General features: G+C 43.4%; 1 protein-coding gene across 1 annotated transcript in view; it reads left to right on the forward strand.

The window, feature by feature from the left end:
- Nucleotides 1–25274, forward strand: part of LOC147115217 (uncharacterized) — a 64073-nt gene that overhangs the window by 34180 nt on the left and 4619 nt on the right. Inside the window, exons 4-6 of the mRNA XM_085992137.1 lie at nt 1894–2092; nt 8444–8562; nt 19002–19162. Of these exons, the coding sequence (XP_085848263.1) occupies nt 1894–2092; nt 8444–8562; nt 19002–19162 (479 nt within the window). The remainder of the gene's footprint in view (nt 1–1893; nt 2093–8443; nt 8563–19001; nt 19163–25274) is intronic.

A 25274-nucleotide genomic window follows, 5' to 3' on the forward strand; every position in this document is an offset into this window, starting at 1 on the left:
GGGCGAAATTGGACATGGATAGAGATGCAAAACAGGCGCAGTCGCATTTGCCGAGCATTATACCACACGCTTGATATTCAGTTCCATTGAAGTCAATAACTGAATATTAGGCGGAGTGTATAACAGGCGACCGATGCAAATCCACCTGTTTTGCATCCCCACCCATGTGCCACTTCACCCCAAAAGTCTAGATGGAAATTTTAAATGGATATGTGTATTTTAAATAGAAACTAATTTAACGTGTGCTTCACTCTGAACTGCTTTTTTCCTCAGTGCTGCCCTTGTTTATGGTGTCTCTTCCATGAAATATGAAAAACAATTCATGAAGCTGATGTCATCACCATCACATGTGGAGAAATACATTTGGTCTGGTACTAGGTCCTTTGCTTTTTGTGGTATATATATCAATGATCTAGACTTGAATATAGGGGGTATGATTACGAAGTTTGCAGATGATACTAAAATCGGCTGTGTGGTTGATACCGAAGAAAGGGAAGCTGTAGACTGCAGGAAGATATCAATAAATTGGTCATGTGGCAAATGGAATTCAATCCGGAGAAGTGTGAGGTAATGCATTTGGGGAGGGCTAACAAGGAAAAGGAATACACATTAAATGGTAGGACACTGAGTAGTGTAGAGAAACAAAGGGACCTTGGAGTGCATGTCCACAGATCCCTGAAGGTAGCAGGCCAGGTGGATAAGGTGGTTAAGAAGGCATACGGAATGCTTGCCTTTATTAGCCGTGGCATAGAATACAAGAGCAGGGGGGTTATGCTTCAACTGTATAAAACACTAGTTAGGCCTCAGCTAGAGTACTGCGTGCAGTTCTGGTCACCACATTACAGGAAAGATGTGATTGCACTGGAGAGGGTACAGAGGAGATTTACAAGGATGTTGCTGGGAGTAGAGAATCTTAGCTATGAGGAAAGACTGGATAGGCTGGGTCTGCTTTCCTTGGAACAGAGGAAGCTGAGGGGAGACCTTATTGAGGTGTATAAAAGTATGAGGGGCATAGATAAAGTGGATAGAAAGGACCTATTTCCCTTCGCAGATGGGTCAAAAACCAGGGAGTACAGATTTAAAGTAATTTGTGGAAGGTTTAGAGGGGATTTCAGGGGAAATTTCTTCACCCAGAGGGTTGTGAGGGTTTGGAACTCACTGCCTAAAAGGGTGGTAGAGGCAGGAACCCTAACCACATTTAAAAAGTACTTGGATGTGCACTTGGGATGCTGTAACCTGCAGGGCTACGGACCAAGAGCTGGGAAGTGGGATTAGGCTGGATAGCTCTTTGTTGGCTGGCGCAGACACGATGGGCTGAAATTGCCTCCTTCCGTGCTGTAACTTTCTATGATTCTATGACTTGTTTCTATAGCTGCAGTGTTAATGTTGGCTGGATTACTGTGTATGGTGTGATTAGAGGAAGTGGTCTAGACTGCATTGGGGTAAATTTTCATCTTCAGCGCCTGGGTGGAAATCTGGCAGAGTGTGTCACCTTCCCGTTGTAGAACTCGCTCCAATTTTTATTCCATTAAAATCATGCAGAGAATATGAAAACCTACCGCAGTGTGTCATGAAGATCGCTAGCTCATTTGTTTAATGAATCTCCTGATAGAGATTTCCTTAGTGGGAATGAAAATAGTCTGAAAAATATCTAATAGAATTGCTCAGTGAGTTCAGGGTGCAGGTTTAGTTTAGTCTAAAAAAGAATTGGAAAATCAATGGCTATATTCCATTTGAACTTAGTATATCAGAAATAAACATAATACTCATTCCAAAATGACCAAAGTTGTGGGAACAGTAAATGCATCATACAACTTTGTACTTTATAGCAATATATTTCTATCCTTCAGTATTTGATGCAAGTTTAATTTTTTTTTGTCTATCCACTGATAGGGATAACTTGCCAGATAAATTCTATATGCAAAGGACAAGTGTCATACTGTACCTAGAGAAGCTGCCATATTTTTCTGCAAAGACTGACAAACTGCACAATTATATCCATGTCACAGCTGACCCGATCGTAGAACCTTTCTTCACCAAGGAAGACATACTTGAAGAGTATAACTTAAAGTATACTGTATTTGAAATAAAAGTAAGTCGTACACTTAATCTATGACATGCGATAGTACCATATTAATCTTATTTCTCTCATGTATTATGGATCATAATAGCTGACATATCCCACAATTGAAAAACATAATTATACACATTGAATGTACAGCACAGAAACAGGCCGTTCAGCCCAACTGGCCCATGCTGATGTTTATGCTCCACACGAGTCTCCTCCCACCCATTTCATCTAATCCTATCAGCATAACATTCTATTCCTTTCTCCCTCACATGTTTATCTAGCTTCCTCTTAAATGCATCATATCTGTCCACTAGATTTTAATCAAACTGGCCAAAAGTCTACTTTCAAGACCCAAATATGACACACTGTATTGATGTATATATAAACCCACAAATTGCCAGTATTTTACTGCTCCGATCATTTTCAGCTGTTACATACTAGTCTCTTTCCCATATTGTTGCCTGAAGTTGTTGCTAATGTCAAATTTATTGTTAACCCTTATAAAACTCAGGACATGAAAAAATATTTTTCAATCTGCTTTGTGTGGGTTGTGGAATGTATAATCTATTACCACCATCTTACTGGTAGGAAACCTTCTAGCCCAGTGAATGAGCTCTTCGGCTTCCCTGAAGCAGATGTTCTTCAAATCTATTTTTTTGGACATTTTCTACATACTGTGGGGAGCTGATCCAAAGCAAGTAATTCACTCTTGAATCATTTCTCATCTTTATCCTACATAGGATAACAGAGCATTAACAATGCAATCTCTCTTCAGCTTTTCTTCCATCACTGTTGGCTGTCGTACTGCTTCACAAGTGTGAAAGAAACTGCTTCAATTTTACATCTGTGGGTAGAGGCTCCAATAAATTCTAGTTACTGAATTAATGATTTCTAATGAAAATATTTTTAAAATGCTCATTTAAGTTTCATCTTTTAAGATTTGTCTGAGTTGTAGGAAGACCTTTCCTGCCATTGACTGTCACATTTGGTACCTGACAATTGATTGTAATTTTGCACTATGAATTCTGTCAAAAATTTCAAGGAATATAATAAAGCATCTGTTCAATAGATTGAAAGAAATCATAATGTTTAAAGATGCTGAATCAGCTCTGCCTGACATGCCTCAGGTGTCAACTCTGCCTGCTGCCGTTCTCACAGGAGAACATTGTTGAAATAATGGGGAAATAGGGTAGCTATTCCATTGCTTCCCATCCTCCAAAGTTCTTTTTCAAAGTCTTCCTTAGGTAAACATAAGCAGTGTTTTTGCACATTGGATGAAAATACAATTGTTGATCTAGATTCAGGTCCCAATACGAACCGAGTGATTTAATGCCAAGGCACAGACCAGAAGAAGACACTGTACTGTCTTTATACCTCAGTGTTAGTTCATTTAGACTGATACAATCAGCTGTTATTTGCCTACTTGAAAGCCAATGGATATGAACTTACCAGACACCTAGATCAATGTACTTACAATACTGGTGCAGGCTTTGGCTCAGCTGATGCAGTCATCTCACCAGTGCTCAGGAAATTGTTTTGTCTCTACTGGTGCAGCCCTTGTTTTTGTTGCTGCAGTTATCTGTACCCAGGTGAGCTCTGACAAGCACTCATATTTGCTTCCATCAGCACTGCCTGCACCTTTGGAATAAGGAATAGTCTCAAAATGATATCCATCTGAGCAACTGGTCAGTAAGAACTGCCTCCCTAAAAGACTGTGGACTCAGTACTAATTCCACACATTGTTTATTTAATAAGTATATAATCTTTAGCATTGCTGCCCAGTGAGGGTTCCAAAATGAGTCGTAACAAAAGCCGTATGGGAGAATTTGCAATAGCATTTCATAGTAGCACTCCCCCAACAGAAGCTTTAACAAATGAGATAGGCTTCCAACAGAGCCATCTTTTGACCAATCTAGGCTGAAGTGTGCCATTTTGTAACTTACTGAAAATCTCCATTTTAGACCTAGCTATTTAAAAAAAGAGCTGAAATCAGAAATTTCACTATTTGTCATAAATAGCCTTCAACTTTGGCAGAGGCATAAAATGGGCAATTTTAGATCGTCCACCTTTTATACGCCCCGCTTGAATGAAGTCAATCGAAAGGAAAATTGGACAGTGTGTGTAATGGGCCGCTAAATTAATCTCGCCAGTTTTATGCTCCCACTGGTGTTGAAACTTCCGCCCATCTTCTTAAATAAACAAGTCCAACCTATCTGCCTTCTTACCATATCCCATAATCCCTTCTCCTTCTGGAATCAGACGTACTTGTCTGTTGCACCCGCCTATGCTGTCCGCTCCAGTAGCCTTCCCATGTAATTTATTCCTCATCTTGGGCATCTTTTGGGTGAAATAGTTCTACATGACTGCTCTTCTTGCTCATACAATTTCCCAATTTTCTCCTGCTGTATGAACCATTTGCAAAATATATACAGGCTGAAAATGCCTGGTTGTTCAGCAGGAATCAGCTGTGGGACAACGTTTCTGAACTGGCCTTGTAGAAATGGTGCCTCTGCTCGCCCTCACAAGGCCATTGACGTAACAGAACCTAGGCCAGGGGCAGGGACTCCCTAAGTTGGAAACTCTCATGCCCTGACCCTCTGTTGGGACCTGAACCAGGTACCTCGCGAACATGGGCATCTGTGGGAACCACCTGGGGTTCGAGGCTGGGATTGGCACCTGGATCCACAAAGATAAATGCCACAAAACTTTTAAGAAAATATTACAAACAACCCCTTAACACCGAGGGCTGCTGGAAGCAGTCTCTTCCCCTTTCTTTGGGGGTTGGAGTCAACAGTCTACCCTCGATCCAGCAGGCATTGGCTGGCATTTCCATCCTGTTCTGTGGGAGGTCGCTCTAGTTGTACCCCCAAACCGCCGAAGGCCTCCTACTCATTGCCCCTTCTCATGATCGCGGAAACTTTGGCGAGGCTACAATAGGCACATCCTGGCATTTATGATTCATTATGGAGCCACGGGCTCCCCGTGGATATTCTAGGCCACTGTATAAATATTTTAAATTTTAGATTCTGTTAAATTAGATATTCTTGAGGGAAACAAACTAATATACAGCTTAGTAAATAGAATGAAAGGGAAATTTTATGAATTTATGTTCCTCAGCAGGGAGTCATAATGGATGGAAAATCATGGAAGTGCATGGCCAAATTCCCAACATGGCTCTCAGCAGACAAAGCTCATTACTGGGAACATGATTTTGTAAAATGACCTTTTAATGTATAAAGGCACAAGGAGGTCAAATCCTGATGTCCTGGCATCAAACATACCTTTAAGAAAATATGGGCTAGAAATTCGTGGCCTTAGCATTAAATGGTGCTAAAATGGCAGCTGCCACTCTTTCGCCAGCTGCTGGCGGGTCCCGCAGCGGCCACCATTTTGGTCCTTACCTTTGTGCTGCTGGTAACTGGCAGCACCATCCCCAACAAAATGGCGGCATTGTGACATAAATCGGCGTGCAACACTGACTTTACGTCACAAGCACGAACTTCGACCCTAGCGCTGAATTCAGCGCTGGGTCCTAAGCATGCCAAGTTAACCTGGCGTGCAAGCAGGCTGACAGTGGTGATGTCTGCAGCTCTTAAAGGGACACACACATTGTTAGGTAAATTTAAATATAAGGTTTTGGACTTTTTAAATATTTTTATTGAAATGGTGGCTTGCTGCAATAGATGTGAAAAGTTTTTTAAGTTGTAGGGAATGCTGCTGGATGCTTGCAAGGGCTCAGATGGTAAATGAAGGGCTTTGAGAAGACAGAACATGCTGCGAATACTCAGCAGGTCACACAACATCCATGGAGAGAAAAACAGAGTTTATGGGGTCGATTTTCCTGAAGCTGTTGGGAAGAAGGCAGGACTACAACTTTCGGGTTTTAGACCCGCCTACTTTGACGTCCGGCCAATCCGCGCGATTTTCCCTTGATTGACCTTGTTGAGCCCGCCCAGCGGGCTCAGCAGGCCAATTAAGGGCCACCCGGCAACAGGTGATATCACAGACTGCAATTTCATCTGTCAAGAGGACTCCCGATGGCTACAGGAAGAAAGGCTGTTAAGGTAAGTACAGGTAAGTAAAAGTTCTTTACACACTTTAGACACACCAAACACACTTACCTTTGCATTCATGCACCCATCACTCACCTGAGCACTGACATCACGACCCCTCCAACTCCTTCAACCCAACGGCTCGCCTGCTCTAACCTGGCGTGGTTTGGAGCCGTCGGGAATCCCACACGAAACCCCTCAAAATAGGGATTAGGCTAAAAACTGCCTGTTAACTACCTGTTAACAGGCAGTCAATTGGCACTAATCCCTTCCCGCCTGGTTTCGGCGGGTCCCAGTGCGGGGCGGGTACCCGCTGCCCCTGAAACTTGCGTGGGGCGGGGTTTTGGGTGGGATGGTGTCGGGACCCCCAAATTCGGTATTTCCCCCCCCCCCAACACGCCTGAAACCCCGCCTGACGGCTCCAGGAAAATCAACCCCTATGTCTCAGATCGAGATGCTGCCTGACCAGCTGAGTATTTCCTAAATTTTATGCTGTTATTTCACATTTACAGCATCCACTTGCACAGGGAAGAGGAAGACACAGAAGAGGAGGAAGCAGAAGAGGAGAAATCAGACTGAAGAATACATCCCAGACAGCCCCTTTGTGGCCGGGATATCCGAGATGGAATCATCTGCCTCCAGCCCCAGTGACCACAACCCCAATTCCCTTTTCAGCATTAATCCCACAACTTACCTTCCATCTGTTACTGACCATCACAATATCTTCTTGGCCTCGATGCTGAAATAAAAGCCACCACAAAGCAAACTTTCCAATCCATCTATATACGTCTGTCCGTCCAATGTGATATCAAGAAATCAACTCATCATCCATATGCATTCTCTTAGTGACTGTCTTATGTGTGCCTTTGCCTATCCTACTGATGTCACATAGTGCTACCCCAGTGGCTGCAGCATGGCTGGTGGAAGGCTGCTGACTTTCAGTGGGGGACACTGCAAATGTCCTTGCTGGTTGACCTTGAGGAGCTGGTGGCTGGGCATGTCAAATCAATCTTCTTCTTGTTTTTCTTCGCGCTCCACTCCCTCTTGGGCACCTACTTGCTGGGCAGGCTGCATTTCTTGGGTGTGTGAAATGAGGAAGGCACAAAGGTGGAGTTGTGGCGATGGAAGGGCAGGAAAGCATGAAGAAGGAGGATAACGTATGAAGATACCAGCATCTTTTATCCTTTCAGCCCTGCCGCTGGCCAAGGGCTCAGCCATGCCCCTGCCAAGAATGGCCTGCACCGTCTCCTCCAAGGGGGTGAGGTGAGGCTAGGAATGGGAGATGTGCCTCGTGATTGGTGCATATTGTTGGTAGGTGAGTGACTTGGGGTGGTGGTCGTACATTGAGCATTGTGCAAGGCTATTGGTGCAGTTGGTAGGAGACTGCTTTTGAAGATGCATTCACTGACCTTGACCAGTGGTCTGAGGTCATGAAGCTTCTTTGGGCACTGGGGCCAGTTGGGGGCGGGGGGGGTGGGGGGCGTGACACTGCTGGCAATGATGGCCTCAGTGATGTACTCCCACATCGTTCTTTCTGGAGGGCCTCTTGGCCCCTGTGAGTAGAGGGCCAGTCTTGCAGTGTTGACCCCCTACACAAAGCTGGAGTGCTGCGTGCAAGACCCTGGGTGCCCCTTCCCTGGCTTGCTGAGCCATTTGTGTTAGTGCTGAGGCATTTTTCCCATTTTTTGAGGTTAGGAAGGGAATTCAGCTTTAAGAACTGAATATTCACATTTGGGACTTCTTTTTAATGTTAATTTTTTTTTTCAGAAGGCAGAAAGGACTGAAAACCGCATTGTTTCACTTCATTTTAATTTGTATTGCTTCAGTGTGCATGGCCCCTTTAATTCTCAGACCTCTTCATTACCCACAATTCCTTGCGAGCTCCACAGCCTCGCTTCCAGAGGCTGTGGGAAGCTGCAACGCCACTCCTGGACAGGAACTTCGTCTCGGAGGCTTCCAGCAATGCTACCAGGATGGTGTTGCATGGAAGATGAGTGCTGCGCCAATAATCTCCATGCCACTCCAGATGAATTATGCCCCGTTACCGGTGCAGCCATTTTCAGTGGCCGTTAACTCCAGTCACCGGCAACTTTACTGGCTAACACAAATCCTTGTGATTTTCTCATTAGCAATCTGGATTTCCTCCTACTTGTATGTGAATGAAGAATGGTAGCTATCTTTTTTCATGTAGCTAAAGGAAATACCAGCTTTAATGCGGCTAAGATTAGATCCTCATACCAATAGATTTATTTTAGAGGGAAGGCTTTCCATGTACATTGTGAATCATAGTAATATATTTTTATTATGTTTTCTATTGTAGACAGAGTTAGAAGAACTCATACAGAAAATTGAAAAAGATGAACACCATGTCTTTCTGCAACAATTGTTAAGAGTGTATGGAGAAGAGGAAGTCATGGGAAATATATCAACAAGGTTTAGGTAATATACAGTATATGAATAATTTTCCAATTGTGGCCTCCCAGTGTGTGGAGCCACGTCTGATGGGAGCACTTATTTGGAAATTAGCTCTTGCAGGAGAGGGTACAAAGGAGATTTACAAGGATGTTGCCAGGACGAGAGAATTTTAGCTATGAGGAAAGATTGGATAGGCTGGGGTTGTTTTCTTTGGAACAGAGGAGGTTGAGGGGAGATTTAATTGAGGTGTATGAAATTATATGGGGCCGATATAGAGTGGATAGGAAGGATTTATTTCCCTTAGCAGAAGGGTCAATAACCAGGAGGCATAGATTTAAAGTAATTGGTAGAGGGATTAGAAGGGAGTTGAGGAGAAATGTTTTCACCCAGAGGGTGGTAGGGGTCTGGAACTTACTGCCTGAAAGGGTGGTAGAGGCAGAAACCTTCACCACATTTAAAAAGTACTTGAACATGTACTTGAAGTGTCATAACCTACAGGGCTACGGACCAAGAGCTGGAAAGTGGAATTAGACTGGACAGTTCTTTTTCGGCTGGCACAGACATGATGGGCCGAATGGCCTTCTTCTGTGCTGTAAATTTCTGTGATTCTATATTGATTAAAGCATTACACTAAATGAAACATTTTCTCTCGGAATAACCGAATAATCTAAATAATCCAGCAACATCAAGATAGCCTAGAACTTACTGTTGCTGATAGTAGTGCATAAACACAGAACATTCATACAACATTCCCCTGTCTACTATTTTAGTGGAGACATTAAGCCATTTAAAATAAATGGGTTATCTCCTACATTAAAATAGCAGAGAAATGTCTTACAAATGTGTTAGGTGTTTATCCACTAATATCAAGAACAGTAATTTGTAGGTTAAAACTAGTAAAGAAAATCTAATTCAGCAATGCTTTGTGCTTTACAATATTTCATAATAGTAGCAGATGTAATTGGTAAACAATGTTCCTTATTCTAGTTATTGTGTTCTGGGTTGACTCGACAATCAAGAAAAGTCACAGGGAGACTTGTCCCTTTGGAACATTTTTAGTGCAGAACCACGTGACTTTTCCACTAAAATGTGGGATCTACATAAGAACATAAGAAATAGGAGCCAGAGTAGGCCATTCGGCCCCTCGAGCCTGCTCTGCCATTCAATATGATCATGGCTGATCTTCTAATCTTCTACCTCAACTGCACTATCCCTAAATCCCTTGATTCCCTTAATATCCAAAAATCTATTGATCTCTGTCTTAAATATACTCAACGACTGAGCCTCCACAGCCCTCTGGGGTAAAGAATGCCAAAGATTCACCACCCTCTGAATGAAGAAATTTCTCCTCATCTTGGTCCTAAATGGCCAACCCCTTATTCTGAGACTGTGACCCCTGGTTCTAGACTCCCCAGCCAGGAAAAACATCCTCCCTGCATCTACCCTGTCAAGCCCTGTAAGAATTGTGTATGTTTCAATGAGATCACCTCTCATTTTTCTAAACTCTAGAGAATATAGGCCTAGTCTACTCAATCTCTCCTTATAGGACAATCCCTCCATCCCAGGAATCTGCCTGGTGAACCTTTGTTGCACTCCCTCTATGGCAAGTATACCCTTCCTTAGGTAAGGAGACCAAAACTGTACACAAAACTGTACAGGTGTGGTCTCACCAGGGCCCTATATAATAGCAGTAAGAAATCTTTACTCTTATACTCAAATCCTCTTGTAATAAAGTCCAACATACCATTTGCCTTCCTAATTGCTTGCTGTACCTGCATGTTAACTTTAAGTGATTCATGCACAAGGACACCCAGGTCTCTCTGAATACCAACATTTCCCAATCTCTCAACATTTAAAAAATACTCTGCTTTTCTATTTTTCCTACCAAAGTGGATAACTTCACATTTCTCCACATTATATTCCATGTTCTTGCCTACTCACTTAGCCTGTCTGTATCCCGTTGAAGCCTCTTTGCATCCTCCTCACAACTTACATTCGCACCTAGCTTGGATATATTACATTTGGTCCCCTCATCCAAATCCATATAGATTTTGAATAGCTGAGGCCCAAGCGCTGATCCTTGCAGTACCCCACTAGTTACAACCTGCCAACCCGAAAATGACCTGTTTATTCCTACTCTCTGTTTTCTGTCCGTTAACCAATCCTCAATCCATGCTAGTATATCACCCCCAATCCCATTAGCCCTAATTTTGTTTAATAACCTCTTATCGAATGCCTTCTGAAAATTCAAATAAACCACATCCACTGGTTCCCCTTTATCTATTCTACTAGTTACAACCTCAAAAAACTCTTAACAGATTCGTCAAACATGATTTCCCTTTCATAAATCCGTGTTGACTCTGCCCAATCCTATTATTATTTTCTAAGTGCCCTGTTACCATGTCCTTAATAATAGATTCTAGCATTTTCCCTATTACTGATGTCAGGCTAACTGGTCTGTAGTTCCCCATTTTCTCTCTCCCTCCTTTCTTAAATAGTGTGGTTACATTTGCTTCCTTCCAATCCGTAGGAACCATTCTAGAATCTATAGAATTTTGGAAGATGACAACCAATGCATCCACTATCTCTATAGCCACCACTTTTAAAACCCTAGGATGTAAGCCATCAGGTCCAGGGGATTTATCGGCTTTCAGTCCCATTAATTTCTCCAGTACTATTTTTTTACTAATACTAATTTCTTTCAGCTCCTCATTCTCGCTAGACCTTCGGTTCTCCACTATTTCCAGGAAGTTTTTTGCATCCTCTTCCGTGAAGACAGACACAAAAGTATTTGTTTAATTTCTCTGCCATTTCCTTATTCCCCATTATAATTTCTCCTGTCTCAGCCTGTAAGGGACCACATTTACTTTTGCTAATCTTTTCCTTTTTACATACCATTAGAAGCTTTTACAGTCTATTTTTATGTCTCTCGCTAGTTTACTCTCATATTCTATTTTCCCTTTCTTTATCAATTTCTTGGTCCTCCTTTGCTGAATTCTAAAATCCTCTCAATCCTCAGGTTTACTACTCTTTTTGGCAACATTATAAGCCTCTTCCTTTGATCTAATACTATCTTTAACTTCTCTTGTTACCCACGGTTGGACCACTTTTCCTGTGGGGTTTTTGATGCCTTAAAGGAATGTAAATTTGTTGTAAATTATGTATTAATTCTTTAAATGCTAGCCATTGCTTGTCTACCGTCATACCTTTTAATGTAGTTTCCCAATCTACCTTAGCCAACTCGCCCCTCATACCTATATAGTTTGCTTTATTTAGATTTAAGACACTAGTTTCGGATTTAACTAAATCACTTTCAAACTCAATATAAAATTCAATCATGTTAAGGTCACTCTTCCCTAAAGGCCCCTTTACTACAAGGTTATTAATTAACCCTTATTCTGAGCAGATCTGAGCAGTTATCATCAGTTGCTGGGAATAATTTTCACCACCTGGGCAGTAAACTGGTGGAGTGGATCACCCACCCATTATAGAACCCACACAGTTTTAATTTCCATTGATTTATCTTGTTGTCACTGGTTAGATTGCATTTGCTCCATTGTGAGAGAATCTTCCAACTGTGCCTAAAAAATTTATGCTGTACTCTCAAGACATTTTGTAGGTAGTTACTATGGGCTGAATCTTAACTCCCAAAAATGGGTGGGTTGGGCTCGTGTCAGAGGTTAAAAATGCAAAAAATCTGGAACCAAACCCGCCCACTTCCAGTTTTAACAGGCAGGACAATGGACGGGAGACTAATCCGCTTGCGGAAAGTGGGTTGGTCATTTAAATGTTACAATGAGGCTGCCTGCTTTCATTTTAACAGCCATTCTATTTTTAACCACAGACTGCCACAATTCCCAGGCCTCGGGAAACTCGGCAGCTGAAAGGAGGTGAGAAAGGTTGTATCTATAAGTTGAGTGCATCTACAGCACTGCTTGTGGGCCAGGAGGAACAGGAGTGTTTCCTCCAGGCGCAACAAGCTACCCAGTAACCCCCCACCCCCACCCCCGTGATCTATCTGCACGCCCGTGATCTGTCTGCACCCCCCTGACCACCATCAGACTCCCACCCCCCCGCACCCGATTGCTGCTGCCCCCGCATACGTCCACATTTGCCCCCCCTGCGCAAGCGATTGGCCTCTCTGCACACGATTGGCCACCCCCCCCGACCATAGAGAACAAATACAACGCGGCGCTCTCTACAGGGGATCTGTGGCGTGTGTGAGCAGGGAAAGCAACAGCGTGTCTCTTCAACCGATCAGATTAAAGAATCCTTACTGAGACATGTGGAATCTAAATCAGGAAGTGTATTAGAATATTTAATTCAATGTAAAATCATGTACAGAAAGTGAAATAGAGAGGGAAAGAAAGATGGGATTAAGACAGTGAAAAAAAGTTAAAAAAATTTTTTTAAAATTTTAATTAAATTTTTTTTTCCAACAATAATTAAAATGAGCAGGAATGAGACTCCACACTTATAAAAAGTAAATTTAGTGCCAGAAAGGTTGCTTGGTAGTAATTAAGACTTATCACGCCATTAAAAATTCACTTACACTTGAACGGACAAACCCTAACTTTTTCTGGCATGTTTAGTGGGTACCTAGTGGGTACGTACTGCAACTTTATGCCCTTTGTGTGTTTTAATGCCAAATGTCTCACTGAGGTACCGGTGTAGTGAAGCTTGTGGAATAACAGAAATTAATAACTAAAACGATTCCATCAGTACAGCTGACTGATGGTACTGGTGCATCCTGGGAAATTAGTTAAACTGGGCATGCTCTGACTGCACAATCCCAATCCAGCCCACACCATCACGACTCTGGACACAAAAATCAGGTACAAGCACAGGCTTTTGGAAGAGGTTGAAGCCTTCAAGTTAAAACCTTAATAAAGGAATGAGCATACAGGTAGACTATCCGAAAACCTTGGGACCAGCCGTGTTTCGGATTTCGGAAAATTTCGGATTTCAGAAAGTATTATGGGGCAGCACCCCGTAAGCCACCACATTAATATTTCTGCAGCGAACCTTATGAATACCTGTATTCACACTGAGTGGGATAAATAAAGACTATAAATACTGTAGTATTACAGGGATAAATACTCTAGTACAGTTTATTTGTAAGGAAAACATTCAGTAAAACTTCAAATATATACAGGTACAAACTAAGCTAAATACCTGTACATATACATGCAGTAAAGGTACATTACATCTGGCTTGAGGATCTTGGAGAAGAGGGTACATCAATATTGTCATCGTCGTCATCAGGTTGGAGTCGGACATCTGAAGATGGGCCAGGAACAGGATTCTCAAGTGATGAAGCAGCACTACGACAAACGTCCTTTTTAAAGATTTCTTCCAGTGTCATCTGTCTCATTAACATTGGTTTCTGTCTAAGCAGTCTCTCTTTAATTGAGTAAACTTGCATAATCTCTTGCTCACTGATAAATGCACGTTGTTCAAGGCCAGCAATTAACTGATCACACATTGTCACCATATCGCCTATGGGGATTTTTTCACCTGTGTTCACAATGTCATCATCATCATCACTACTATCCTCATGCTTGTCTTTATTTAACACCATTTCAGCAATTTCCCCATCACTCAACGAATGCACAACAGGTGCATCATTGTCAATGTTCAGCACTTCTTCGCTGTCAGCTTCCTCTAACTTATTTACACTTTCGGATGATAAACCTTTGGCATAAGTAAGGAGGTTTGATATCATCATCTTCTCCTGACTGACAGGAAATCCTTCAAAATCTTCATCTGCAAGTCCATCTTCATGAAACATCGTTGAAGGCCAAAGTCTGTGCCAAGCATTTATTAATGTTGGTTTGTCAACATCGTTCCAAGCATTAGCAACTGCGTAAATGGCATTCTTAACATTGAACTCTTTCAGGAAGCTTTGGATTCCTATGCCTCTGTTGGTTGCATCAAGCATAGAGTTCAAAAAAACGTCTTTATACTTGCTCTTCATGGAGCGTAAAATTCCTTGGTCACAAGGCTGTATTAAAGATGTCACATTAGGGGGAAAGTTAATGCCGAAAACATTACTTTTCACAAGAAGTTCAGGAGGGGGATGTGCGGAGCAGTTGTCCAGGAACAATAAAATTTTGCAGTTTTCTTCCAGTCCAACTTGCCTGCAATGAGCTCGTGTCGCTGGTACGAAGTGGTTATTGAACCAATGAGAAAATATTCCTCTGGTTACCCATGCTTTCTTGCTCGCATAATAATGCACAGGTAAATTGCATACACCTTTCAAACATCTCGGATGTTGGCTTTTTCCAATCACTACCAACTTTAACTTGTGTGTGCCTGCAGCATTGGCACACCCAAGAACAGTCAACCTGTCCTTAGCGTTCTTAAAACCTGCTGGTGCACTCTCATCAGCCGTTGCTAATGTTTTTCTAGGAACGTAGCGCCAGAACAGAGCTGTTTCATCAGCATTGTAAATTTGTTCAGGACCGAGGTTTTCATCAGATATTATTTTGGCAAATTCGTCTATGTAATTTTCAGCTGCTTCATGATCAGCAGAAGCTTTTTCACCACAGATTTTCAGATATTTTATACCATGACGCTTCTTAAATTTATGCAGCCAACCTTCTGAATATTCACACTCAACTTCAATGTTCAGTTCTTCATGGTATATTCTAGCTTGTTTCATGACCATCAATCCACTCAATCAGCACACGGTCAAGATCTTCATTTTTTGCCCTATGCAATGTTTTCCTACTTTTCATTAGTTTATGGTCATCACTGTCAGTGTAAAACTTCAACAACCTGTCTTTCTGTTTCTTTAAGTCATATATGGTGGTAGTTCCCACACCATATTCTTCAGTAAGACGTCGCACAGACACACCACAATCAAGCTTCTGCAATAACTCCACTTTCTGCGATATCGATAATGAGAGATGCTTCCTTCTCTGCTTCTCACTGTTACCCATAGGGGTATCTGCAGCTCTTTTTAGCATTTTCACAAATCGTAAAAAACCAACAAATATCAAAGAGAGCAGCAGGCGCACGTGTGACAGCGCTGAGACACAACTGACGCCTCACACCTGCGTGGGTCAAGCATCGGCCGCGTCGGGTCATGTTTTGCGCCACTCGGGTCATGTCGTGCGCACGACTTACGCTCCACGAAAAAACTTTCGGTTTTCAGAGGTTTTCGGTTTTCAGAAGTGCGGATAAAGGATAGTCTACCTGTATATAAAAGCCAATTCAATGGATATATTTAATCATGTTAGCTCCAAACTCGACTATCCCAATGCAATTACCTCAGAAAAGATCATTTAGCTCAGAAAAATGCCCCAAAATTCTTGGTTTACATTGTTTTCAGGTTTTATCCAAAAAGAAAATTTAATTACCTTACACACTTGCAGGTCTTCCCACTCAAATACAAAGAGACAAAGCTTACAAAACAGCAATTGCTGTCACGTGAATGTTCATTCAGCTCAGAAGAGAAAGAACTAGAAGTTTGTTCTTCAGTGGAAACTGGTGGTGCGGGCTTTGTACCCACCTGTGGCTCCCAACACTGACCCCATCAGCCCTAATGTCCAGTAAGCCTGTACTCCCAAGTCCTTCTGCTCTTGCATAGCATTGAACCTACTTCCATTCAGGGTATAGTTAATGCTACCAATATGTAGAACCTAACACTTACTGACATTGAATTGCATCTGCCACTTCTTAGCCCACTCCCCCATCTGATTAATATCCCTTTACATTTTCCTTTGGCCTTCTAAAGATTTAACCATACCTCCTATTTTGTTATCATCTGCAAATGTTAACACCATTTCCATGTCCAAATTATTGATATACACAGTGAACACAATTGGCCCAAGAACTGAATCCTGAGAGACGCCACTACCTACTTCCAACCACACTGAAAAACTCCCCTTAACTCCCACCCTCTCTTTTCTCCCTTTGATATATTTTTTAATCCAGTTTGTTATCCTCCCTCTAATTCCATACCCTTTCATCTTCTCTAGCAATCTCCCATGTGGGACCTTGTGAAAGGCTTTCCTAAAGTCCATGTGCACTATATCCACTGCATTTTCCCCATCTACCATGTCTGTTACCACATCAAAGAATCCTGTGAGATTTCTCAAGCACGATTGCCCCTTTTGAAATAAATGCTGGCTGCATCTGACTATTTTCTCTTTTTCTAGAGATGTGTAATTTCATTCTTAACTAAATACTCTTAAAAAAAAATTCCAACCACAGATGTTAAGATAATTAGCCTTTAATTAGTCAGATTAACTCTGTCTCCCTTTTTAAAAATAAGTACTATATTGGCCACTCTCAAGTCCTTCGGCACACTTCCACATTCAATAGAGCCATGGACTATAATTTCTAGGGCGTCAGCAATTTATGACCTCAACTTCTTCAGGAACCTAGGACGTATCCCGTCAGGCCCTGATGCTTTGTGTTCCCTTAGCTACTAATTTATCTAAAACTTGAGCACATAATCTAGGCTGACACCTCAGTGTAGTACTGAGGAAGTACTGTACTGTCAGAGGTGCTGTCTGTTGGATGAGAGGTTAAACCAAGGCCCCGTTTGCCCTTAAGTGGATAAAAAATATCCCATGGCACTATTCGAAGAAGAGCAGCAGAGTACTCCCAGTGCCCTGGCCAACATTGTCTCTCAACTAAAATCACTAAAACAAATTATCTGGTCATTTATCTCATTGCTGAATGTGGGATCCTGCTGTGCTAAAATTGGCATGAAGCAACAAACTGTACTTACTAGGCAGGACTTGATCTTGGCAGAAGTGAAATTAACCAAGACCAGTTTCTCCGTGGCAATTAAAAAAAAATTTGTTCATGGGCTGTGGGCGTCGCTGACAAGGCCAACATTTATTGCCTATCCCTAATTGCCCTTGAGAACTGCCTGCTTGAGTGTGATTGATTGCCATTAGGAAAGTGGCAAATTTAAATCATGGGCACTGTAACAAGTTTTTAAAGATCTTTGGCTGGCACATCTTGCCCTCTTACATTGCAGCAAGTTGGCACAGCAAAAGTCCCCTCCCACCCCCGCCCCCCACTGAAGCAGGCAACAGTAGTGACAAAAATGGGCTGGCACACACCCACATTATGCTAATGCCCATGCCTCTAGAATTTGTTAAAAGAGTGCATCCATGGAGCGGGCAGAAGTTTTGTTGTGCCCCAGATCCACCCCAAAAGCCCACAGAGGAATTTCAGTGTTTTTCTTTTTTTCAGTTTTTCAAACAGCTTATTCATGTTTCTCACAAGTGTAACCAGCAGCTGCTACCTCTTACCTTTGATAGCTCCACACTTAATCCTTTGTCATCTATCAATATTCTTACCCTATCTATCTAATTCCATCCAAGATTTGAATATGGTCCTCATATTTGGGCAGGCTCTTCTAACTTCTCTCTCACATACCTGAACAAGATTACAAAAAAGCTTGTCATTTGGTATGTAATTCCTCTCTCACCGCTAGACTCTCACCTTCTCAATCTTTCTTTCTCTCTTTCTCTCTGTGCTCTTCTGAATGTTCCACTCTTGGTCACTCTATGTTGCAAATCTTCCTGCTATATCCTCACTGTGTTGAAATCAAAATTCATTGAACAGTCTTCTACTCTAACTTATTCTTTCCCAAAATCTGAAAACTATCGATTTCCTTATCTCTCCCAACTTTGCTTTCCTCCTTCAACCGCCAAGCTTTTAAAACCCCAGCTTGATGTCACCTATGTACTATTTCCTGATTTACCTCATCTTTTACTCTTTTCAACCTTGGCAATGCTCCTGCTCTTGGATCTTGGCCCTTCAGCTGGTTTCCCAATAAGTAAACAAAAAAAATCGACTATGTCACTGTAGTGTGTAGATCAGCTTGGTGGTGAGTAAAATGAATACAAATTTAATAATCAGAAATGGACTATGTCCCAAATGGATTTTTTCTCATAAATGGGTAGTACTGGAAGGAATATGTCCAGGACTAACATTCTATTGCATTCTTTCATGATGTTATTCACAGAAATAAGTAACATTGTTGAGGTGAGTGATAATGCATTCTTGTACATGTAATAATATGTATTGCTTAATGTGCTATTCCAATGAATAGAGTACCATTTTTGCCCAGAAAGTTGCTGGTGCCATTGTTACTATTGATGACAGAATTCTGTCAATATACTTTTCTATGCAAATGGTCTCATCAGAATTGCTGCTACATTGTTAAATCTGTGATAATTGTATGTAGTAGTTAATATTGAGCTGTTAGTCATGAAACGTAATTAATTCATTGTATATATTATAATAAACATCAGTAGTTTTGCTATTAGATGACAGTAAAAATTAGGTAACTAGTCATGCACATTCAGATGAGCATGCAGACAAATTTAGTAATACTAAGAAAGAAGAGCCTTACTGTGTGATGTGGGACATTAATCCCAGTCATTAGTTACCTAATTATATTGGGATTATTTGATGTTCTTCTTTTCTTTCAGTGAGGAAAGGGTGTCAGTGATACTGAAAAACTTAATAAACTTACAGAAAACTGTCACAATGCTCCACAGACAGCAGGATGATAGTTATGATCGCCTAAAGAATAGCATTGAGAAGCTGACTAAACTATTAGAAACGGAGTTAAACTACATACCTAGGAAAGGTACAGCAAATACTTCAGTCACTGCTTTCACATTTACTTAATGGTTTAAATATATTGTAGAACTGTTGTATTCATATGCGAGGCAAGAGATACTTTTATGGATCCAAGCACCTAGTGTGCAGCTTAGCTGCCAGATGCGCTTATGGGAAATTTTGGAAAATCATGGGAACCATGCACCCAAATTCCTGGTAGGGATGGTTCTGTGATCCAACACACCAAAGGCTGGATTTTTCCAAAGTTGGCGGGTCCGGGGCGGGCGACTTCAGTGGCGTGTGGGGACCTCGTATCTGTCTTGATCCTGGCCTACAACAAGATATTCCGATGATGGGACTTGTTAAGCCCGCCCTGCGAGGTTCCCGGCCAATTAATAGGAAGCGGGTCTGATGACGCGTCATCAGCAGGTTTCCTTAAAGGGGCCATGTCCAAATTGATTTTGACAGTTCTGCTGTCAGTGTTCTGCAGCATTGAGATGCTGCAATCACTGACAAGCACTGCACAAAGGTGCACGGCTGCACCCAGGCTCTCCCATTACTCCCTCCATCTGCTTATGGAGGAAGTCACAGCACGTAGGGAGGTTCTCTTCCCTTCCAATGGGTGGAAGGCACTTCCCCAGGACACCAACACAGCGTGGTTGCACATTGCACAGGAGGACACAAGCAGGGATGTCGTCAGGAGGACCTGGCTGCAGTGGCGCAAACTTTTCAATGATCTGAGTAGATCACGAAACGTTATTGCAAAGCCACACTCAACCTCATCCTGCTGTGCCACTCATCACATCCCCATCACTCTGCCTTCCCTACCCTACTCCTGCACATCGTTACTCACACCAACTTACCTTGCAACTCCACCCATCCCTCTCTATCTACATTATCACTCCCCATGTCACTAGCCACCCCTCACACTCACCCTCATCCTATTGCAAGAATATAAACTAACAACACACAAGGGTAGGCACTTGGGTGGTTTATCCAATGTTCATGTGAAGTTTCTAGTAATGTGCTGTCAAACATTGAAATCTTTATTTTCAACACTTTGCGTTCTTAGACACTTTCAAAGCTGCACACAAATCTGTCGTAGTGAGTTGTAATGAATGGTGAGACATAACGTCCCCCCACCCCAATTGTGATGAGTGTGAAAGGAATTGCTTGGACATTGTAGGGATGCTTTATGGTGCTGGTGTGGGGTGGTGCCAACCTGGTGCACCATGTGGCAGCCAGGGTGTATGTACAGTGTTAAGTGAAGCTAATCTGGACATGGTGAGTCCATCTCTGGCATCCCAGGCAGCAATGTGCACGGGTGATGATGCCCTGTGTCCAGTGCAGCATCATTGCATTACGGAGAAGGTTGGTGTGGATGTTGGTGCTGCTGGTGTGCCCGGTGATGCTGGTGCTGGGGCTGATAGTTTTGGGATTCTGAAGACCAAGGTGAGATTTTTTCAAGAGCACCGATGCTGATGGAATAGATGGCAGGTGAGGTTGAGATGACAGAAGTAATCTGTCAATGTTGAGATAGGTTGTTCCAAGGAGGTGACAGTGGATAGAGAGATTACTCCAAACACTTCAAAAGTGCATAAAGCTCAAAGTGGGTTCTAAATACTGAAGGCGGAAGCTTCTGAGATTGGAAACTGACCAGCTGTAAAATGGCAGGTTTTAAACCACTTTTGCAGCTGTCACCTATTGAAAGAAATGGAGAGTTGTTCAGAACCCGATATACTTACCTGGTGTGATCCCCGAGTGATGGGAATCTCATGGAAAACTTGGCAAAATGCTTTGGAACTGGGAAAATGGGGATTTCATTACTTTAAACACCCTCCTAACAAGCACAATTGAATGACCCGCCGCGTAGTGCCATATCTGCAAAGCGCAGGCAGAAATGACACTTGGGAAACTGACAAGGAAGCGGGTTGAGAGCGGGATACCGGCCCGCTGTCAATCTTTTTGATTTTGACAGCGGACCCGCCTCCAAACCTGCCCTCTGAGTGCCGGCAAAATTCAGCCCCAAGTGGGGAGCACAGGAGTGTATGTCAAGATATCATTGGCGCGCAGCCCATAATTTTCCATTCATTAAAATTAAAGGGTGGAAAATCGTGGGCTATCTGACTGTGATTTTCCAAGATGCTTTCCCTACAAGTATGGCTGTCTGCTGGATGTCCTGGATCATGATAGGCAGTCTTGGTGGCTAGTACTCTATGCCAGGAGTGCAAATTTGTAAAACTGCCCCCTCAATTTCAAAAATTATGAAATTGCTCTGTTTAGGCTGCATGTTCACACCAATGTTACCCTTCAAATTGAGTTCCTAATCTCGACTGTACCATCAAGAAGAGGTGCCAAATGGCTGGGAGATACTTTCTGAAAGTGATGGAGTGAAATCAGAAAGTGAGCTTGCTCAATCCTCTCTCATACACTTCCTAGAGCCAGTTGCAGAACAATACTGACAGAGACCAGAGAATAAAGGTGGGGGGGGGGGGGGGCGGTGTAATGTATATACCTTTAAGGGGGGAACTATCTTTTACAGCTCATGTATACTGCAGTACCGGCAGTGACCACACCTGTATATAGCACTGAGTAGTAATCTGTACAGATCAGTTCCCGTGTGAGCCACGTTGAGTAAACACCTGTTGTACCGTTTCTCCTGCAGTCTGTGTCTTATTATACACAGACACAACATTGGCGACAAGGCAAGTTCAAACCTACCTGCAACTCTGCATCACCTCCCGGGGATTCGTTCCTGGAGATCAGTGGATTGGAGGTCAAGGCCAGAGACTCGGGCGTCGACCACGGGCAACCGCCCAGTCATCCAGCAGAGACTCGAGAATTGCGAGGGAGGCTGTCGAGAGCCAGGCTTGGCTTTCCAGTCGAGGTGGTCCAGCGAAACGGGCTGGCAACAGGTAGTGCGCAGACCCTTCCCGGACAGCGGCGGGTTAGAGCCCGACCAAGCGGCACAGCAAAGGGCCGAGCAGCGTCGACGGGGGAGAGAGAGAGAGGGCAGAGCGCACAGGGCGCAGCCGGTGTTCAGGGGTTGAGCAGCGTCGAAGAGAGGGAGAGAGAGACGCGCAGAAACCCGCGAGGCGCCGCCATTGCCACGAGGACCGCCGAGCGTGGCGTTGGCAGCAGCGCAGGAGAAGCACGCGAAACCTACAGGGCACCGTCATTGCCACGAGAACCGCCGGGAGCGGCGTTGGCAGCAGCGGGGGAGGAAGGAAAGCGCGGGAGACGCAATTTTAAGCCATTGGGAGACGCCATTTTAAACCACACCCAAAATGCCGAAGAGTGGCAGTATCACCGCATTTGACAATGAAGTTGAAGATTGGACTACATATGTCGAACGAATAGAGGTATACTGCAAGGCAAATGAGGTGTCAGATGACAAGAAAGCGTCGGTATTGTTAAATTTAATGGGTGCAAAGACATATGGTTTATTACGAAATCTAGTAACCCCAACAAAGCCAATGGAAAAGAGTTTTGAAGACATAGTAACGATACTACAGGAACATTTAAACCCCACACCGCTGCTGATAGCAGAAAGATTCAAGTTTCACAAACGGAACCAGCATAAGGATGAAAGCAATGCTGATTATTTAACAGAACTGCGCAAACTATCGAAACACTGCCAGTTTGGAGCGGGACTGGCAGATACCTTAAGGGACAAGTTTGTGTGTGGGCTTCAAAGTGAAGGAACCCAGAAACGGCTTTTATCTGAAAAGGACCTTACGCTGGAAAAGGCTTTCAGCATTGCGGTATCATATGAAGCAGCAGCACGGGGCGCTGCAGAGATACAACAGAGACCGCAAGAATATGGCACAAACGAAATGTCATATAGAACAGAGAAGTGCTATCGCTGCGGCAGAACAACACACGACCAGAATGATTGCTGGTTCAAAGACAAAGTGTGCAGACAGTGTGGAAAAGTAGGACACATAGCACGAGTCTGCAGGTCAGGAAAGAAAACCAGCAATAAGAAACCTACCAAAGAAAAGCACAAGAAGGTACATAAGATGACGGAGAATAGTTCAGACGAACAAAAGAGTGATAACGACTCCGAAAGCAGGGAACTGAGTTGTCTGAAACTACATAATGTGATCACAATGGAGGATCACCGAACCATTTGGGTCACTCTCAAGATAGCAGGAGTCCAGGTAAAGCTGGAATTGGACACAGGATCAGCCCTAACAGTCATAAACCGACGGGACTACGAGCGGCTATTCTCACACATACCCTTGAGAGACACAAAAATTATTTTGAAGACATACACGGGGCAAAAAGTCTACCCCAAAGGAAAAATAAGGGTGACCGTTATATATAACGGTAAGGAAACACCAAACCTAGACCTGTATGTATTGCAAGATGGAGGACCACCATTACTGGGACGTGAATGGATCCGGAAAATACAACTGGATTGGCATTCCATACAGGCACTGACTGTGGCTGACAAAAAGGATGACGACGTCACACCTGGGCGACTGTCAAAGATCCTAACTGACGCGAAAGAAGTGTTCCAGCAAGGACTCGGAACACTAAAAGGCATGACAGCGACGATTAAAATTGAAGAAAACGCAAGCCCAAAATTTTTTAAGGCCAGACCGGTACCTTATGCGATCCGTCCAGCAGTCGAAGCAGAGCTGGAGAGTCTGGAACGTTCAGGTGTACTGTTCAAGGTAGACTGGAGCGAGTGGGCTACACCCATCATCCCTGTGATGAAAAAGTCGTTGAGCAGCACGCCTGGGGAACCAAGGAAGGTTCGCATCTGAGGGGACTTTAAGGTAACAGCGAACCCGGTCCTTCACACCGTACAATATCCACTTCCGCGGATTGAAGATATTTTTGCCTTGCTATCTGGAGGGAAACGCTTCACTAAGATTGACCTGGCCCAGGCGTATCTGCAAATGGAGGTAGAAGAAGCATCAAAAAAATACCTCACAATCAACACCCATAAAGGTCTTTACCAATAAAACCGGCTGGTATTCGGGGTAGCATCAGCTCCGGCTATTTGGCAGAGAGCAATGGAACAAGTCCTGCAAGGGATCCCAGGGACCCAGTGTTATTTGGACGACATCCTGGTCACGGGCGAAAATGACAGTGATCACCTTGCCAACCTGGAGCAGGTGCTCACTAGATTGCAGGAATATGGGCTCCGAGCTAACCGCCCCAAATGCGAGTTTTTTAGAAAACAGATCTCATATTGTGGCCACGTTATCGATAAAGAGGGGTTACATAAGTCCCCAGAGAAGATTGAGGCAGTAGTCAAGGCTCCAGCACCGGAAAATGTGTCACAACTGAGGTCGTTCCTCGGGCTGGTAAACTACTACCACAAGTTCTTGCCAAATTTGTCTACAATACTACACCCACTGAACACCCTACTGCAAACTGGGGTGCCATGGAAGTGGAGTGACAAATGTAGACGAGCTTTCCAGAAGAGCAAAACACTAATCACATCAAAAGAGGTATTGGCCCATTACAACCCGGCATTACCAATTCGGTTGGCATGTGATTCGTCACCCTACGGCATTGGAGCGGTGCTGTCGCACAAATTCTCAGACGGCTCAGAGAGGCCAATAGCCTTTGCGTCACGATCACTAACCTCAGCCGAGCGTAACTACGCCCAGATTGACAGGGAGGCCCTCAGCCTAGTGTGGGGAGTGAAAAAGTTCAATGACTATCTGCACGGGCAGAAATTCACCTTGCTGACTGATCACCAGCCTCTTGTCTCCATTTTTAATCCGAAGAAGGGCGTTCCGGTGATGACTGCGCAACGGCTACAAAGATGGTCACTTTTTGTAGGGGCGCACCACTATGAGATTGAATATAAGGGCACGAAACAGCATGGAAATGCTGATGGGCTATCACGCCTGCCACTGCCTACTGCGGAGGAAGCACCAGCAGTGGATCCTGTCGAAATATTCCATTCGACTATAGTTGAATACCTACCGGTAACTAACGCTTGTATCGAAAAGGAAACCCGAAATGACCCGACACTGTCTCGGGTATATGATTTGACGGTGAAGGGATGGCCAGCACATGGCGACTCACTGTTGCCAGCATTCTCGACAAGGAGAGAACAGCTGTCAGTGTGCCAGGGGACCTTGATGTGTGGATCCCGAGTGGTAATTCCACCC

This window comes from Somniosus microcephalus, chromosome 7, assembly GCF_052327205.1.
Source record: "Somniosus microcephalus isolate GS21.2 chromosome 7, FLI_Smic_1.0, whole genome shotgun sequence".
NCBI lineage: Eukaryota > Metazoa > Chordata > Chondrichthyes > Squaliformes > Somniosidae > Somniosus > Somniosus microcephalus.